Consider the following 18,258-nt stretch of genomic DNA (forward strand, 5'->3'; position numbering starts at 1 on the left):
TGCGCTGTTCAGGGTGTCTGCAGTATATGAACTGTTCTGCTCATGCGCTGTGCAGGGTGTCTGCATGCTTCATACATTCAGTTATAAATACACAATACACAGAATAGTTTTTTTTTTTAAGTTAATTTGGATGTTTTTACAAATTCTGGTTATATTGTAATCAGAGATAGCATACTATGCACTACATATGCTGATTATCATTAGCAAAGGTCACACGTGATCTGTCAGAGAGATATATATTTATACTTTGTGGCAGGACATCAGATCCTCTGTCAAAATAACACATTAAAAGCAAAATATTAGATTTGAGCAGGTGTTTTTATTGAAAGGGGATTTCATTTTTTAAAGGTGACATGACTTTTAAAATAGGTACATTTGGGGAATTATACCAGCTTTTACAGAACACACACATCTATCATAATTGGCAGGCTAGAAAGGCTATAGTTTTAAGAGACAGTAAAGTCAAATAAAACTTTCATGGTTTAGAATAGAGCTAGCAATTAAAAAACTAGTCATTAAATACATACATGCAAAATAAATGCTTTAAAAATCTTTTTACGCTGTCCTTTTCTTGGAAAAATGTACATTTTTTTGTTTTTTTAATCAAGAACAGTTAAGCAATAAACCCCTTGAAAAGGAGCCTGGTACGATACATACTACTGGTTTGGTTTGCTGGCAGAAAATTAACTTGTGCTCCAAGCATTCTCTTACCTTTCAACATACTTGAAGGGACATGGGAGTAAAACTTAAAGTTTCATAATTCAACTAGACCGCGCAATTAAAAACGAAACAAAAAAAGGTTCCATTTTGCTTCTGTTGTTAAATGTACTGCTTTCATACTGAGAACATACCGTGCTATGCTCTGGAGCGTGTCTTGAGCACTATATAAAGTTGTTGCTGAAATATTTGTAAACACTGATGCCATATTAGTTCACTTCCCTTCTTATTGCATCAAATCTGCTCCCATGTCTCTATTGATGGGTAATGTGTTACTCCTGATTTCTTAGTTAGATAGTAAACACATATTTTTTTACTAATGCATCAGAAATGACACTGTCATTTTGTTTGAGAAAATGTACATGGTTTTACAGGCTCAAGACACCCCTGGAAAAGCGTATCAAATTTTTATTTATTTTTTCTTTCTATTCTGTAGACAATTAAGGACTCGTAAACATGTTAATGATATAGTAAAAAGCACAACCCAGAGTCAAAGTAACTTAAAGGGATAGTCTAAATTAAAATTAAACTTTCATGATTCAGATAGAGCAGCAATTTTAAGCAACTTTCTAATATACTCCTATTATCAATTTTTCTTGGTAAGCTTAGGAGTTGGCCCATTTTGGTTCACCACCTGGGTAGCACTTGCTGATTGGGTTTATATTTAGACACCAATCAGAAAGTGCTAACCAGGTACTGAACCAAAAAGGGTCCGGCTCCTATGCTTACATACAAATAAAGATACCAAGCTATGTCGTACTCTAAAATCAAAGCGGGAGGGAGAAGCTCCAACCCAAAGCTACACATGGAAGTGAGTGGGGGAGAAAGGGGGCTCCCGAAGCAGCAGTAGCCCTCATTCCCAGATAATCCCCCCCCCACGGGAGGCTGGACCTTAAAGGAAGCTAAAAGATATGTGCAGAAAGCTGTAGTAAGTGTTGCTAGTATTGTTAGTTTTTGCTGGTCTGTGTAGCTACTGCTCTTTTGCTTTAGTAGCAAATCAGATTGAAGCAAGACTGGGTGAGGACTCATTTCTGCTTTAGTTAGTGCTTTCTCTCAGTTTAGCAATGTGTGACCATTGTACCATGATCTGAGGTTAGAGGAATGGGTTAAAGAAGTGAGGTTACATCATACATCTCCGTGCAACACGCTTCAGCTACACCACTGTCACAATAACGTTTATCACCTAAGTTATTGCATTGTAAGGCCAAGGGGAAAAGAGAAGCCTGAGCTCAGTACTGGACAACTGATTGTATTTATGTATGATCTATTATGTGTGTATATGTAGGTGCATATGCTTATGTGTGTGTATATATTCATGTGTGTGTATGCGTATGTGCATATGCATGTCTGTGTGTGTATATATGCATATGTGTGTGTAGGTGCATATGCATGTGTGTATATATGTATGTGTGTGTGTATATATATATATATATATATATATATATATATATATATATGCATATGTGTGTGTATATGTTGGTGTATGTGTGTGCAGGTGCATATGTGTGTATATGTTGGTGCATATGTGTGTGTGTGCGTGCATGCATATGTCTGTGTCTGTAAACCACAGTATTTGGGTTTAATTGCAGTGTTGTCACTTTGAGATAATAAGTTGCTTTCGTATTGCAGTTTGGGCACTTGGGCTTCTATAAGGTTTACTATTATTGTCCTGGTACATCCTAGAAGCTGACCGGACTACTATAGAAATGGAAGGAGTGGCCTTGTGAGCACATTATCCATCAAGGGACATAAACATGTTTGTTACTTGTGAGGATATTCCATTTACTAATTTTTAATCAACATTGTCTCCTGTGTATCATTCAAATGAAGCTGTGCGCTGCTACGTGTGTTTGGTTAATTTCACAAAAAGCGCTCCAGTCTCTCTGAGGGGAAGGGGACACTACTAATGTAAGAATTAAGTTACAGGAAAACTAGATAAAGGTAAATATTGAAAGGACAGTGAAAACTTTTTTTTATTATTTAACTGCATAATTAAACTTTGGGGGAATTACATTTTTGAAATTTTACTCAGATTTCTAGCATGCATATGAAAGAACTATTTAAATACATTGATTTTTATTAAGTTAAAGGAACAGTAAACAAAATGAAACACATTTGCAATATATATTTTTTTATTTTAAATAATTTATTTTGTCCCTTTTTTATGTAATTTAGCTCTGAAAATAGAGCAATTTCTAACTCTGACCTTGAAATGCACCTGCTGACTTTTCAAGGCTAACCTTGCTACACATATGTCCTCTATTGGGTTTAATTAATACATGCAAAACAATCTACTCTATACTAACATTATGACCGTGGGTAGCCTTGTCTACAGACTAAAGCACAGATTGGCTCTTTTTTGGCTTTCGAACAATTAGTGCAGTAAAAAAGATTGTAAAAACAGACTTTGCTGATATTTTATTTCCTTTTTTAGTTTGTATCCATAAATGATTTCCATGAGACCGTTCCATTCTAAACATCATGCTAATTAGAAATTGTTTGCCTTAAAAGGGCATTAAATCATTTTTGACTTGCCGTATCTAAAAGAGGCAGTATGGCAGATTATTGTTTAAGGATGTTCCTGTACCGAGAAAAAAAACAAAAACCTTGTTATGCTTGTAGGACAGATCATTGTCCACCAATAGAGATTGGGAGTTTTTCCTTTTCTTTTTAATGACACGATGAGTCCACGGATCATCTAATTACTTTTGGGAATATCACTACTGCCCAGCAGGAGGTGGCAAAGCTGTTAAATATCACCTCCCTTCCCTCCCACCCCAGTCATTCTGTTTGCCTACATTAAAGGGACAATGTACCCAATTTTTTTCTTTTGTGATTCAGATAGAGCATGACATTTTAAGCAACTTTCTAATTTACTCCTATTATCAAATTTTCTTCATTCTCTTGGTATCTTTATTTGAAATGCAAGAAAGTAAGTTTAGATGCCGGCCCATTTTTGGTGATCAACCTGGGTTGTTCTTGCTGATTGGTGGATAAACTCATCCACCAATAAAAAAGTGCTGTCCAGAGTTCTGAATAAAAAAAAAAGCTTAGATGTCTTCTTTTTAAAATAAAGATAGCAAGAGAACGAAGAAAAATTGATAATAGGAATAAATTAGAAAGTGGCTTAAAATTGCATGCTCTATCTAAATCATGAAAGAAAAAATTTGGGTTCAGTGTCCCTTTAAGAGCAAGGAGGTGGTAAATTTAGGTGTTAGAAAAGATTCTTCAATCAAGAGTTTATTATTTTTAAAGTAGTGCAAGATTGTGCTGCTTTGTCCTAGGGTGTAGCCGTAGTCCATATCAGTCTCTTCAGTAGATCAGTGGTGGCTTTAGAGCAATGGGAACTTGTGGGGTATAATCGTCACTGCGCCTCCCATATACTGATGCTGCCCTAACCGTGAAAACCTGAGGGATATTACTCAGGACTTTCTTTTATTTCACAGGTCCATGTGAGGGAGAGGACCTCTCAAACCTGGGAGCTGCCTTGCTGTCAGGCAGAATATGAGGTAAGTGCTGGCTTTATTTCTGGGGGTAGAAAGAAAACTCAGAAAAAGTTTGGGGACTTAATTTTGTATAATGGGACAGACTTCATTGAAATTAGGCTTTTTATAAGAGACATAGATTCTCCTAGAGACATAGGGGACACTATGGGCAGCTTAGATGCAGGCACTGGGGCTGGATTTAATATGTGGTAATTTCACATCTCCCAGCGGTTTCATAACTAATAATAGCCGACCGGGAGATTACTTATTGGCACGCCCACAATGGGCGGTACTTCAGGAAGCGGCAATTTGATTGCGCTCCCTTTCTATTCACTTCCCGCTTCATTGTAAGGTGAAGTTGTACATCTTCCTGTCATACTATGCATACACTTAAATTTATAAAGGGAATAAAAAAGTCACAGTTTAAAATTTAAAGTGACAGTAACGGTTTTTATGTTTTTGACTTTTATTAATAAAATGTAATCTTTTTATGATAAATTGTTTAATTGTGAGTCAGAATGGACCAAGAGGCCTTACAAAGAGTCACTTAATCTTTATGTTTTGATGCCAAGGTGGAACCACCAATCCCTTTCTGTTCCGCATGTATTGAGAGAACTTTAAACTACAGGGATAGACTTTTTTCTGAGCCAACATTTTCCAAAGAGGATGCTGTTCAGGAATCCAATGACAATGTTCAATATATGCCACAGCTTTCTCCTCAAGCGTCCCAAATTTTACCACCCTCACATGCAGTGCCCTGCGCTTCCTCTCTAGCTCCTGCTGGAGTTACTTTACAAGACAGCGCTTCTCTTATGTCTTCTGCAGTTTCAGATGCATTGTCTGCTTTTCCCAATGTTGCAGGGAAAGCGTAAGATGAAAATCAGAGATTCAGTAAGCGAGGTTTCTGGCACAGTTGTTGCTATTTCAAATGCCCCCTCACAAAAGCCATGAGGAGGAGGATACCGTAGTAGCATCTGAAAGTGAAATTTCAGATTCTGACAGTTTAATTCCTCTTGCTCATACTGAAGTGGTATATTTTAGGTTTAAGCTAGAACACCTCCGTCTGTTACTTAAAGGGACACTGAACCCAAATTTTTTCTTTTGTGATTTAGATAGAACATGAAATTTTAAGCAACTTTCTAATTTACTCCTATTATCAAATGTTCTTTATTTGAAATGCTAGAATGTAAGTTTAGATGCCAGCCCATTTTTGGTGAACAACCTAGGTTGTCCTTGCTGATTGGTGGATAAATTCATCCACCAATCAAAAACTGCTGTCCAGAGTTCTGAACCAAGGAAAAAGCTTAGATGCCTTCTTTTTCATATAAAGATAGCAAGCGACCGAAGAAAAATTGATAATAGGAGTAAATTATAAAGTTGCTTAAAATTGCATGCTCTATCTGAATCACAAAAGAAAAATATTGGGTTCAGTGTCCCTTTAATGAGGTTTTAGCTACATTGGACAACAGCGACTCCACGGTCATTGTTAATCCTAAGAAATCCAGTAAGCTAAAAAAATATTTTGAGGTACCTTCCTTGGTAGAGGTTTTTCCGGTACCAGACTGAGCTTCTGAGATCATTGCTAAGAAGTGGGAGAGACCGGGTATCCCTTTTTCTCCATCTCCTATATTTAAAAAGATGTTTCCCATAGCCGACTCTGTCAAGAAGGCTTGGCAAACAGTCCCCAAGGTGGAAGGAGCTGTTTCCACCTTAGCTAAGAGAACTACTATACCCATAGAGGATAGTTGTGCTTTCAAAGAGCCTATGGACAAAAAATTAGAGGGGTTACTCAAGAAGATGTATGTACACCAGGGTTTACAATGGCAACCAGCTGTGTGCATTGCTACCGTCACTAGTGCGGCGGCATATTGGTTTGATGCGTTGTCTGCTATTAGGACAGACACTCACCTGGATGAGGTCCATGATAGGAAAAAACACCCTTAAGTTTACTAATTCCTTTATTACGGATGCTTCCCTACAAGTTATAAAACTGGGAGCAAAGATTTCAGGTTTCTCTGTTCTAGCTCGCAGAGCCTTATGGTTAAAACCTTGGTCTGCGGATGTATCCTCTAAGTCTAAGCTTTTAGCGATTCCTTACAAGGGGAAGACCTTGTTTGGACCGGGCTTGACGGAAATAATCTCTGATATTACGGGGGGTAAGGGTTATCTTCTCCCTCAGGATAAGAGAAACAAGCAAAAGGGACGTCAGAGTAATTTTTGTTCCTTTCGAAATCTCAAGGGAAATTCTTCCTCTTCCGCTTCCAAGCAGGAACAGTCTAAACCTTCATGGAAACCCAATCAGTCTTGGAATAAGGGAAAACAATCCAAGAAGCCTGCTATTGAATCAAAGACAACATGAAGGGCCTGCCCCCAATCCGGGACCGGATCTTGTAGGGGACAGACTTTCCTTCTTCGCTCAGGCCTGTGTTCCAGATGTTCAGGATCCCTATGCAGTAGACATAGTGTCCAAGGGATACAAACTGGAGTGCTGAAACTACTAAACAGCTAATCCACTCTCTGGTAATTTCCCGATTTGACTACTGTAATAACCTACTAACTGGTTTTCCTCTCTTCCCACCTTCAATCCACCCTAAATGCCTCTGCTAGGCTAATCCACCTCTCCCGACGCTCTGAATCCTGCTGCACCTCTCTGCGAGTCCCTTCACTGGCTCCCCATTCACAGCAGATTTAAATTAAAAATTCTCACCCTGACGTACAAAGTCCTTACCAACGCAGCCCCCTCATCTGTCCTCACTCATCAAAAATATACTCCAGCCTGCCGCCTAAGATCAACAATGACCTGCTCCTTGCATCTTCTACCATCACCTCCTCCTATGCTAGACTACAGGACTTCTCTCGTGCGGCACCAACCCTCTGGAACGCACTTCCTCGAGCTGTCAAACTTTCCCCTAACTTTTCCTCCTTTAAACGCTCCCTAAAGACCTTTTTGTTCAGGGAAACCTATCTCCAAATCAGTAACAAATCAATTCCACTTGCCTAATAGCTGCCCTCATCTAACTCCACACTAATATCATTCCCACCTTTGCAGTCCCCACCTCCTGTTTCTCACCCTCCTACCCATCTAAGTTCCCACGGGAACAGGGCCCTTAATTCCCCCTGTATTTGTTTGTTAAACTTTGTCTGGTGTCCTTTATATTGTATTGTACTGTACTTTTATCTTTGTATCAATGGACAGCGCTGTGGAATCTGTTGGCGCTTTATAAATAAAGAATAATAATAATAATTTGTCTATCATCTATCATACATCTGTCTATCTATTTGTATCTCTCATCTATATTTAATCTATCCATCTGTCATCTATCATCTAGCTATTATCTATATATCTATGTTTCTATCATCAATCTATCAATGTATCAATCATCTATTTTATATCTCCCTACCTATTTGTATTTGTCATCTTGATATAATCTGTCATCTATCTATATATAATATATCATCTGTCTATCTGTATCCATCTATCTCATATATCTATCATCTATATATCAGCTATTTATCTCTCTATCTGTATCTATACTATCTATATATATATAATCTATCTATATCTCTAACATCTATCTATATATATGTATCTATCCATATATCTGTATCTATATGTATCTATATCTATATATCTGAGTATATCTATATATATATATATATATATATATATAATGAAAACATGAATCCTGAATGAATAAACCCCATCATTACCCATAGGAAAGATTAATCTGGATAAAGGGACGCTGAACCCAAATTGTTTCTTTCATAATTCATATAGAGCATGACATTTTAAGCAACTTTCTAATTTACTCCTATTATCATTTTTCTTTGTTCTCTTTCTATCTTTATTTTAAAAGCAGGAATGTAAATCTTAGCAGCCCGCCCATTTTAGGTTCAGCACCATGGATAGTGCTTGCTTATTGGAGGATTACATTTACCCACCAATAAGCAAGCATAACCCAGGTTCTCAACCAAAAATGGGCCGGCTCCTATGCATCACATTCCTGCTTTTTAAATAAAGATAGCAAGATAACGAAGAAAAATTGATAATAGGAGTAAATTAGAAAGTTGTTTAAAATTGCTACTCTATCTGAACTATGAAATAAAAAATTTGGGTTTAGTGTCCCTTTAAGTTTAAACAATAGACAATAAAACATTAAATATAGTAATAAAGGTTCCTTAATGATGAAACCTCTTCTGGGTGTGACTGTTATTTAAATGTTTTGTGGTGGAATTTATTGTTAATTCTTTATATTTGATAATAAACTAAATTAAAAAAATCAGGATTATTTATAATCATCACTAATAGTTTTTATTTCTGAGTTATGCTGCATAATGATTTATGCTAATGTATGCTAATTATCATGACCAGTATTAAAGGGACATGAAACCCAATTTTTTTCTTTCGTGATTTAGAAAGAGCATGTCATTATAAACAACTTTCTAATTTACTTCTATTATCTAATTTGCTTCATTCTCTTGATATCACTTCTTGAAAAGCATATCTAGATATGCTCAGTAGCTGCTGATTGGTTGCTGCATATAAAGGCCTTGTGTGATTGGCTCACACATGTGCATTGCTATTTCTTCAACAAAGGATATCTAAAGAATTAAGCAAATTAGATAATAGAAGTAAATTGGAAAGTTGTTTAAAATTGCATGCCCTATCTGAATCATGAAAGTTTAATTTTGACTAGACTGTCCCTTTAATTTGAAAGAAAGGTAACAACTTTAAGATTCATGGCCAGAGTGTTTGCTACCATGGTTACAGTAACCAGGATACTATAGTAACCACATTACTATAGAGGAAGCAGAGTGCTATTCATTCTCCTGTAACCCTGCAACAGCCATGGGACGGCTCCCGACTGGTGTGGTGTCTCAGCAAGTAAGGGGGAGTGTTGGGGGGAGCAAAAACCCCCTGAACTTCTACTGTACCAGCTATAACAGCTCCTATGGTGAGAAAGTAGAACAGATTGGTTGAATAAATAGAGAGGGGATGCAGTGATGGAAATGAAACTGGATGGAGCTAAAGGGAACCTCCAAGGGTTAGAATAAAGGGGTACAGAGGAATAAAGGGGGGGGGGGGGAGTGAGACAATTCTTAGTGCAGAGACTGATGGAGTGAATTAGGTGACATTATTTAACTCTTTGGCTTCTAGAGAGGCTGCTTCTTACAGCCTGTGATTAATAAAAAATAACATATTTCATCATTAAATAATAATCATTTTATATGCAAGAAACTGGCAATATTATTCTTGGTGCTAACAGCTGTAAAGAACATTACACTCTCTTGCAAATTACTGTAAATAAGGTGTTTTCATTTGTGTATTTAAAGGTTCAGTCACATTGCACATAGCCCCTGCAGTCAGATCTATTTTTTATTTAATTATTTTATATATATTTATTTTGCTTTTGAATTGATCTGCTATTATTCCTCCTTTATTGCTCACAAAACCTAAAGTGACATTAAACTGAAAATGCAATTCCTAAAAAAAATATATATGTATAAGTAGTAAAAAATACTTTACTATGTATTGTCAATATTTATCTTGCTTGCTTTTCCTATAAATTAACTCTGAAACTTTAGTTTTTTCCACCACCTCAGAGAGTCTGAAGTAAATCCTGCAAGATGCCAAATATAACCCTGTAACATGCTACGCAGTGATTGATTGATCAGTGCAGGAACTCATGTATCTGTCCTTAAAGGGACATGAAACCCACATTTTTTCTTTCATGATTCAGATAAATCATACCATTTTAAACAACTTCCCAATTTATTTCTATTATTATTTACTTTATTCTCTTTTGTTGAAGGAGCGGTAATGTACTACAGGGAACTAGGTGAAAAACAATGACAACATTGTTACAAACACAGCTGCCATATAGTGCTCAATATGTGCATTCTCCCGTGTGTACCTCAGTATTCTCTTGTTTAAAAAAAGATGAATTCTAACAAAGGAGACCAAAATGCAATAGGTAAATTTGACAACAGAAATAATTGGATGTTTTTGGTTTTTTTAATTTTACACTCTGAATCATTACAGTTTAATTTCAGTGCCCCTTTAAAGGGACACTAAACCCTTTTTTTCCCATAATTCAGATAGAGCAGCAATTTTAAGAAACTTTCTAATTTACTCCTATTATCAATTTTTTTTGTTCTCTTGGTATCTTTTTATTTAAAAAGCAGGAATGTAAAGCTTAGGAGCTTGCCCGTTTTAAGTTCAGCACCAAGGGTAGTGCTTGCTTATTGGTGGCTACATTAAAGCCAACAATAAGCAAGCATAACCCAGGTTCTCAACCAAAAATGGTCCGACTCTTAAGATTTACCTTCTTGCTTTTTAAATAAAAATATAGCAAGAGAACAAAGAAAAAACGATAATAGGAGTAAAGTAGAAAGTTGCTTAAAATGGCTGCCACCTCAGCCATGTTTTCTTGGGCACTTATGAGTTACACATGCTGCAGGGAGGAACATGTATTGTGTTTCTGGACAGCACTATTCATATTCCTCCCTGCACACCCTGCAGCATGTGTAACTTATAAGTGTTCTGTATTTTAAGGGACGGGTGGCAACCCTAGGCCTCTATCTGAATCGCGAAAGATAAAATATGGGTTTAGTGTCCCTTTAAGATGATTTTTTTTATATATAAATAAATAAAATGATATCTTTTAAACAGCAGACAGGATAAATAACTAGTGATGACAGAATGAAAATGTATTTATTTATATGATTGCTGATTCCTGATTGGTTTCTTAATCTACTCCTTTCTATATTTGATACCTGTCTAATTAGCAGGTACTGTAGTTGCATAAAATAATGTGCATAAGTCAGGAACTGAGACTGCTAGAACAAATAAAATAATTATTCATTCTTGTATTTATTCTTTATTATCTAAATAGACCTGAATATTAAAGGGACATGCACCTCAAAATTAAACTTTCATGGGTCAGATAGAGCAGCAATTTTAAGTGACTTTTTAAGTTAATTCAATTATCAAATATACTATGTTCTTTTGGTATCCTTTGTTGAAAAGCATACCTAGGTAGGTATAGAAGCAGCAAAGCAGTACTGAGAGCCAGCTACTGATTGGTGGCTTCACACATATGCCTCTTGTGTTTGGTTAACCAGATATGTTCAGCTTTGTAGGGGTTAAACATGTAGTTATATACAAGCAGTAGGGCAGTAAAATCATTTATGCAAGTTAAAGGGACATGAAAACCAAAATGTTTCTTTCGTGATACAGATAGATTATACATTTTTAAGCAACTTTCCAATATACTTCTGTTATCAGTTTTGCTTCATTCTCTTGGTATCTTTTATTGAAGAAGCAGCAATGCACTCATGGGAGCTAGCTGAACACATTTGTAAGCCAATGAAAATGGGCATAAAAGTTCAGCCACCACTAGATATGCTTTTTTAACAAAGGATACCAAGAGAATGAAACACAATAAATAATAGAAGTAAATTGAAAAGTTGTTTAACATTGTACGCTCTAAATCACGAAAGACATGTTTTTGGTTTCACGTCCCTTTAAATACCGACACATTACCGACAGTGTAATGGCACTCAGTGGTACAGGCCCAGTTATTCTTCTCTGATCTCTAACAGTTGTCTTACACAGGTCTGCACAGCTTTATGCCGGAGCCTGGAAATCTCAGCCATCGTTGCACAGGATACCAGTCAAATCTGCGGAAAATGGTTTACTACTCACCCAGCTTGGATAGGACAGATAATCCTGGCATGGGGTGAGCATTTGACCTGCTGCTTCCTACTACTTGAGCCTCAAGATGTCATCAATAGTGTGGGTTCTGGCTACACACATATTATTTATTTAACATGAGAATCACAATCTGTTTGATTAGCGCTTCTGGGCAGTTAAAGGGACAGTCTACACCAGAATTTGTATTGTTTAAAAAGATAGATAATCCCTTTATTACCCATTCCCCAGTTTTGCATAACCAACACTGTTATTATATTAATACACTTATTACCTCTGTGATTACCTTGTATCTAAGCCTCTTTAGATTGCCCCCTTATCTCAGTTCTTTAAACAGACTTGTAATCAGTGCTGATTTATAAATAACTCGACGGGAGTGAGCACAATGTTATCTATATTGCACACATGAACTAGCACTGTATATCTGTGAACTGTCAAAATGCCCTGAGATAAGAGGCAGCCTTCAAGGGCTTAGAAATTAGCATATCAGCCTACCTAGATTTAGTTTTTAACAAAGAATACCAAGAAAACAAAGCAAATTTGATGATAAAAGTAAGTTGTTTAAAATTGCATGTCCTATCTTAATCATGAAAGTTTAATTTTGACTAGACTGTCCCTTTAAGTGACATGATGACCCTGGGTCTATTCTACTTATTCTCTTTCTGGCTATGACCTTTGGCAGCTTACTCTTTCTGTCCCAGCTTACATACGTTTATGGTCATCTCGCCTTTAAATTGAGAAGGAGCAGATCTCTAGGCAGTGTACACAGTTGCCTAAGGGCATCTTTATTTATATCAGGGGAACCTGCTTACGACCCTGGTTCTGTGCTACCCTTTCTCTCTTTGGATATAGCAGGTTGGCACCTTCAGCCATCTGCACAATTCTGCTCCCTGAAGTAGACTTATTCACTTCCTGTTGTCTTCTTTATTCTATTTACTTGCCCAGCACAGTGTGATCCATGTCTGACCTCCTTGTATGTAGCCATAATCTGTTCTGTTCTTTCAAAGGTTAATGTGTCTGAACAACTACACTTCAATGACCAACAGAGATTTCAAACCTCTGCAGTACCTAAACGGGTGTGAGCCAATTCCCCCTATACATCACCCAGCACAGAGTGGATTCACGCTGAGTTATGAAGTCAACAACCCCAAGTCCAGAGCTGTGAGTGAGGGGGAGGAGTGTTATAAAGTAAACTAAATTCAATATACAATCGGCCGTCACATGAGCTCAGAAATGATATTTTTTGTATTTTAAGCAATTATGATCAGCCTATAACTCACTGTATTTCTCCACTTGCCTTACTTTATTAAAAGCAGAGCAAAGCCATTTTATATGTAAGCATAGCTTATAAATCAGATAGAAAATGCAGTTTTAAATAACTTTCTATTTTACTTAAAGGTACATGAAACACAACATTTTTTTTCATGATTCAGATAGAGAATACAATTTTAAACAACTTTCTAATTTACTTCTTTTATCTAATCTGTTGCATTCTTTTGGTATCATTTGTTGAAGGAGCAGCAATGCACTACTAGTTTCTAACTGAACACATGGGTGAGCCAATCACATTCAATATATATATATGCAGCCACCAATCAACAGCTAGAACCTAGTTTCTCTGCTGCTCATGAACTTGCCTAGATAAACCTTTCAGTAAACGATAACAAGAAAAGGAAGCAAATTAAATAATAGTAGTAAATTGGAAAGTTGTTTAAAATTATGTTCTCTATCTGAATCATGAAAGAAAAAATTTGGGTTTTATGTCCCTTTAAATTGACTTTGTTCTATTGGTATGAAAAGCATACATAGGTAGGGTAAGGATAGTGCACATGTCTTATGACATCAGTGTTTGCAATATTGTATAACATTGCAAACACTGCTGGCATATAATGTGCACGCTACTGAGCATACCTAGGTTTTATCTTCAACGAAGGATACCAAGAGAATAAAGTAAATTTTACTAGTAAATTGGATTTTTTTAATTGCACACTCTGTATGTGTTATGAAAGTTTAATTTTTATATCATACTTTTTAGTAAAGGATTGAAAAGGATCTGATATATTCTGTGCTTATATAAATAATAATCACCTAGATTACGAGTTTTGCGTTTGTGTTTTAACGCTGAAAAATTTGTAGTTTCAGCATTAAAACAGCAACACAGCCATTACCAGTCTTGTCGGTATAGCTGTATCGCAAGCCTTTTAGCCTGTAACGCAACGTCAGTCCCGCACTCGTAAAAATTACATTTTTTCATGGGACTTCCATAGAGCTGCCATTACGAGTTTTGCGGTGAGGCTAAAAAGCTTGCGTTACACCCTATAACGACAAGATCCGTACCGCCATCTGAGAGCAGTAGTTATGAGTTTTATGCAACAAAACTGTTTCATAAAACTCATAACTAAACTGTTACAAAGTACACTAAACACCCATAAACTACCTACTAACCCCTAAACCGAGGCCCTCCCGCATAGCAAACACTATATTAAACTTATTAACCCCTAATCTGCCGCTCCAGACATCGCCAACACTAATAAAATGTATTAACCCCTATTTCGCCGCTCCCTGACATCATCACCACTATAATAAAGTTATTAACCGTAAACCGCCGCCCTCCCGCATCGCAAACACTATTTAAATATTATTAACCCCTAATCTGCCGTCCGCCGACATCGCCCCCTATACTAAAGTTATTAACCCCTATTCCGCTGCTCCTCGACACCGCAGCCACCTTAATAAACCTATTAACCCCTAAACCAAATGCTCCCCACAACGAAATATACTAAATTAAACTATTAACCCCTAAACCGAAAGCCCCCACATTTTCCTATCTTAAATTAAATTAAAACTTACATGTCAAATTAAAAAAACTAAATTTAAACTAACAAACTAATATAACTAATAAACTAAAATTAAACTAACTACCAATTAAAGAAAACTAAAAAATACACGTTAAAAAAATCCTAACACTACTAATTACAAAAAATAAAAAATACTACATTACAAAAAATAACAAACACTAAATTACGAAAAATAACAAACGAAATTATCAAAAATAAAAAAGAATTACACCTAATCTAATAGCCCTATAAAAATAAAAAGCCTACCCAAAATAAAAAAAACCCTAGCCTACAATAAACTACCAATAGCCCTTAAAATACCTTTTAAACAGCTCTTTACCTGTAAAAAAAATACAAAGACCCCCCAACAGTAAACCCCACCACCCAACCAACCCCCCAAAATAAAAAAACCTAACTCTAACAAAAACCTAAGCTATCCACTGCCCTGAAAAGGGCATTTGTATGGGCATTGCCCTTAAAAGGGCATTTAGCTCTTTTGTATTGCCCTGAAAAGGGCATTTAGCTCTTTTAAGAAAAGCCCAAACCCTAAACTAAAAAAAAAAATATATCCAAAAAAGTTTAAAAAATCCTAACACTAACCCCCGAAGATCTACTTACAGTTTCTGAAGTCCGGACATCCAGGCGGCGAGAAGTCTTCATCCATCCAGGCGGCGTCTTCTATTTTCATTCAGGCGGCATCTTCTTTCTTCATCCCGGCGGGGTCTTCTATCTTCATCCCGACGGCGCGGACGGGTCCATCATGAAGACATCCAATAGAATTTCAGAAGCTCTCATACTTTTGGCTGTTTTGAACAGCCAATAAGTTTTAGTAGCTCTCATCCTATTGAATGATTTGAATTTCCAAAATCAAATCTGCCAATAGGCATGCAAGGGACGTCATTTTTAAAAGGCTCGTTTGCATTGAAGATTCAGTATACGGCGGCGACCGTATGAAGAGGACGCTCCACGCCGCCGGGATGAAGATAGAATATGTCACCAGGATGAAGATTGAAGATGCCGCCTAGATGAAGATGGGAGCCGCCGGGATGAAGATCCTTCAAGCGGGACTTCAGCAACTGTGAGTATTTAAAGAGGGGTTAGTTTTTTTTAAGGTGTTTTGGGGGGTGGGGGTTTAGATTAGGGGTTGGGCATTCCTTAAAAGAGTTAAATGCCCTTTTAAGGGCAATGCCCATACAAATGCCCTTTTCAGAGCAATGGGTAGATTAGTTTTTTTTAGATAGTTTTTTAATTTTGTCGGTTTTGGGGGGAGGGGTTTGTAATGTTAGTAGGTCTTTGTATTTTTGTTTAGAAAAAGAGCTGATTTCTTTAGGGCAATGCCCTACAAAAGGCCCTTGGTAGTTTATTATAGATTAGGGTTGTTTTTTTTTTTTTTTTTTTTTTTTTTTTAAAAAAAAAGGGGTATTAGAATAGGAATATTTTTTATTGTTTTGGATAATTTCGTTTGTTATTTTTTGTAATGGTAGTTTTTTTTATTTTTTGTAATCTTAGTGTTTTTTTATTTTTTGTAATGTTAGATTTTAGTGTAAGGCAGCTTAGTTTTTTTCACAGGTAAGTTTGTATTTATTTTAACTAGGTAGTTAGTAAATAGTTAAAGGGACAGTCAACCCAGAAATTCTAAGTGATATATATAAAGTTAAAATCAATCATTATTTACAAATGTAGCCCAGTTTTGTGATCTTTATCATTTGCAAGTAAAAGCACTTAATGTTCGCGCCGCTGCCGTTTGATAATGTCCGTTTGGCCCCTTCTCTATTTCATCATTATCTACATCATCATCTTCTTGTAATCGCAGTAACTTTGCGATCCTCCTCGTAACCTGCTTTAGCGCATGCGCAATGCGCCTATTATACTGAAGGGGGAACGTTTGCAACCGTAACAAAATCACTTGCTCATTATCTGAGTGGTTAATAGTTGCGGAGGGAACAGCACACTGGTACGCTTCCTCAGATACTTTGTCCCCGAAACGTCACTGCTTTTCACATTAAAGGATTGAATTTGAAAAAGACAAGAGAGTGCCAGTTTTTGTTCTGCTAACCTTAGAGATATTGCGGGTTCGGTTCGAAACCACACTATTTTTTTTTGTTTCCCAGTGCCCATACAAGTTATATTTACACTATACTGTGGTCTATTAAGTGTGCAAAAGCATTATGTTTAAAAAACAAAACAATGTACATACCTTAATTAAAAAAATATATACTTTTTTGATATGCCCCCTCTAATGAGCATGGCAACGCATTAATTTGGGAGGCCCCGCGCACATGTCAATTAAGGCCGTGCATCAAAGGGGGCATTTACAATCAGCACCCCCTTAAAAAACCTCCCTAGGTATATAGTGGCAGTTAGCAGCTGTAAGTGAGCGACCTGCTTGAGCGCAAAGCGCTCACATATTACAAGCTGGCTGCTCTGCTCCAATAGCATCGCTGGGAGGGTGGGGGCTATGCAATGTAAGTAACTCTGCAGAATAAGTGATCAGGAGGGAGAAGAGCTGGAGGTAACGTGACACGAGGCCTGCAAATAGTAATTACCAGCGTTGTTGCGGACCGGTGGGGGGCTGGCATAGCAATTAATAATTGGGAGGGAGCGACTGTCACCTGTTTTGAGCACACAGCACTAACATATTGCAAGGCAGCCTCTACACTCACCTCAAATAGCACCACATTGAGGGTGGGATGAGGGGACTATAACCTGACACTGCTCGGTGCACAAAGTGTGACCAAGAAGGAGCAAGCTAGAGGTACTGATCCCAGGTCAGATCCTGTGGGGCTGCCATCCTGTCACTTGCCAGATCCTATGGCTGCTCTACTATCTGTCACCTTCTGTGCCATTACAGGGTTCCCACTACACCATAGTTCCCTCCCCTTGTGTGTAAAGGGGGCATTTGGCCAGCTTGGGAATCTTCATATATAAATTAACCCCAAAACTGCCAGAGAGGCCTGCAGCTCTCATTTCTGTAACCCAAGAGGTTTTACAGTAGGTTAACCACTTATCATAGATCTTGTATGATATTTATTCTTGAATGTAAAAGTTATATTTTGTAAATCTTGTTGCATTTTCATGCCCAGTTTGCTTTAGAGAGCGTACAGAAGCACTGTTTATGTTTCTTTCCCTTACTTCACAGGTTAAAAGAAGAAGCATTAGTTGTATATTCTTGTAGCAATTTTTATTCATTTTTTTATAACTAATTAAAGGGACACTCAAGTCAAAATTAAACTTTCATGATTCAGATAGAGCAGCAATTTTAAACAACTTTCCAATTTACTTCAATTAACAAAATGTGCACAGTCTTTTTATATTTACACTTTTTGAGTCACCAGCTCCTACTGAGCATGTGCAAGAATTCACAGAATATAAGTATATGCATTTGTGATTGGCTGATGGTTGTCACATGATACAGGGGGACTGGAAATATACATAACTTTGAACTTTGTCCAAATAAATCTACTCATTTGAAGTTCAGACTAAGTGCTATTGCATTGTCTTTTTA

The 18,258-nt window shown here is 36.9% G+C and overlaps 1 protein-coding gene across 2 annotated transcripts in view; it reads left to right on the forward strand.

Moving 5' to 3' along the window:
• Positions 1-18,258, forward strand: part of LOC128666072 (protein phosphatase 1 regulatory subunit 32) — a 140,325-nt gene that overhangs the window by 27,400 nt on the left and 94,667 nt on the right. Inside the window, exons 1-3 of one of the 2 annotated variants that reach the window (XM_053720455.1) lie at positions 8,679-9,157; positions 11,821-11,944; positions 12,924-13,077. In XM_053720455.1, the coding sequence (XP_053576430.1) occupies positions 9,052-9,157; positions 11,821-11,944; positions 12,924-13,077 (384 nt within the window). In that variant the 5' untranslated portion in view covers positions 8,679-9,051. Of the gene's footprint in view, positions 1-8,678; positions 9,158-11,820; positions 11,945-12,923; positions 13,078-18,258 lie in introns of those variants that run through there. The other variant, XM_053720454.1, reaches the window with a different exon arrangement.

The sequence above is a fragment of the Bombina bombina genome, chromosome 7 (assembly GCF_027579735.1).
Source record: "Bombina bombina isolate aBomBom1 chromosome 7, aBomBom1.pri, whole genome shotgun sequence".
Taxonomy (NCBI): domain Eukaryota; kingdom Metazoa; phylum Chordata; class Amphibia; order Anura; family Bombinatoridae; genus Bombina; species Bombina bombina.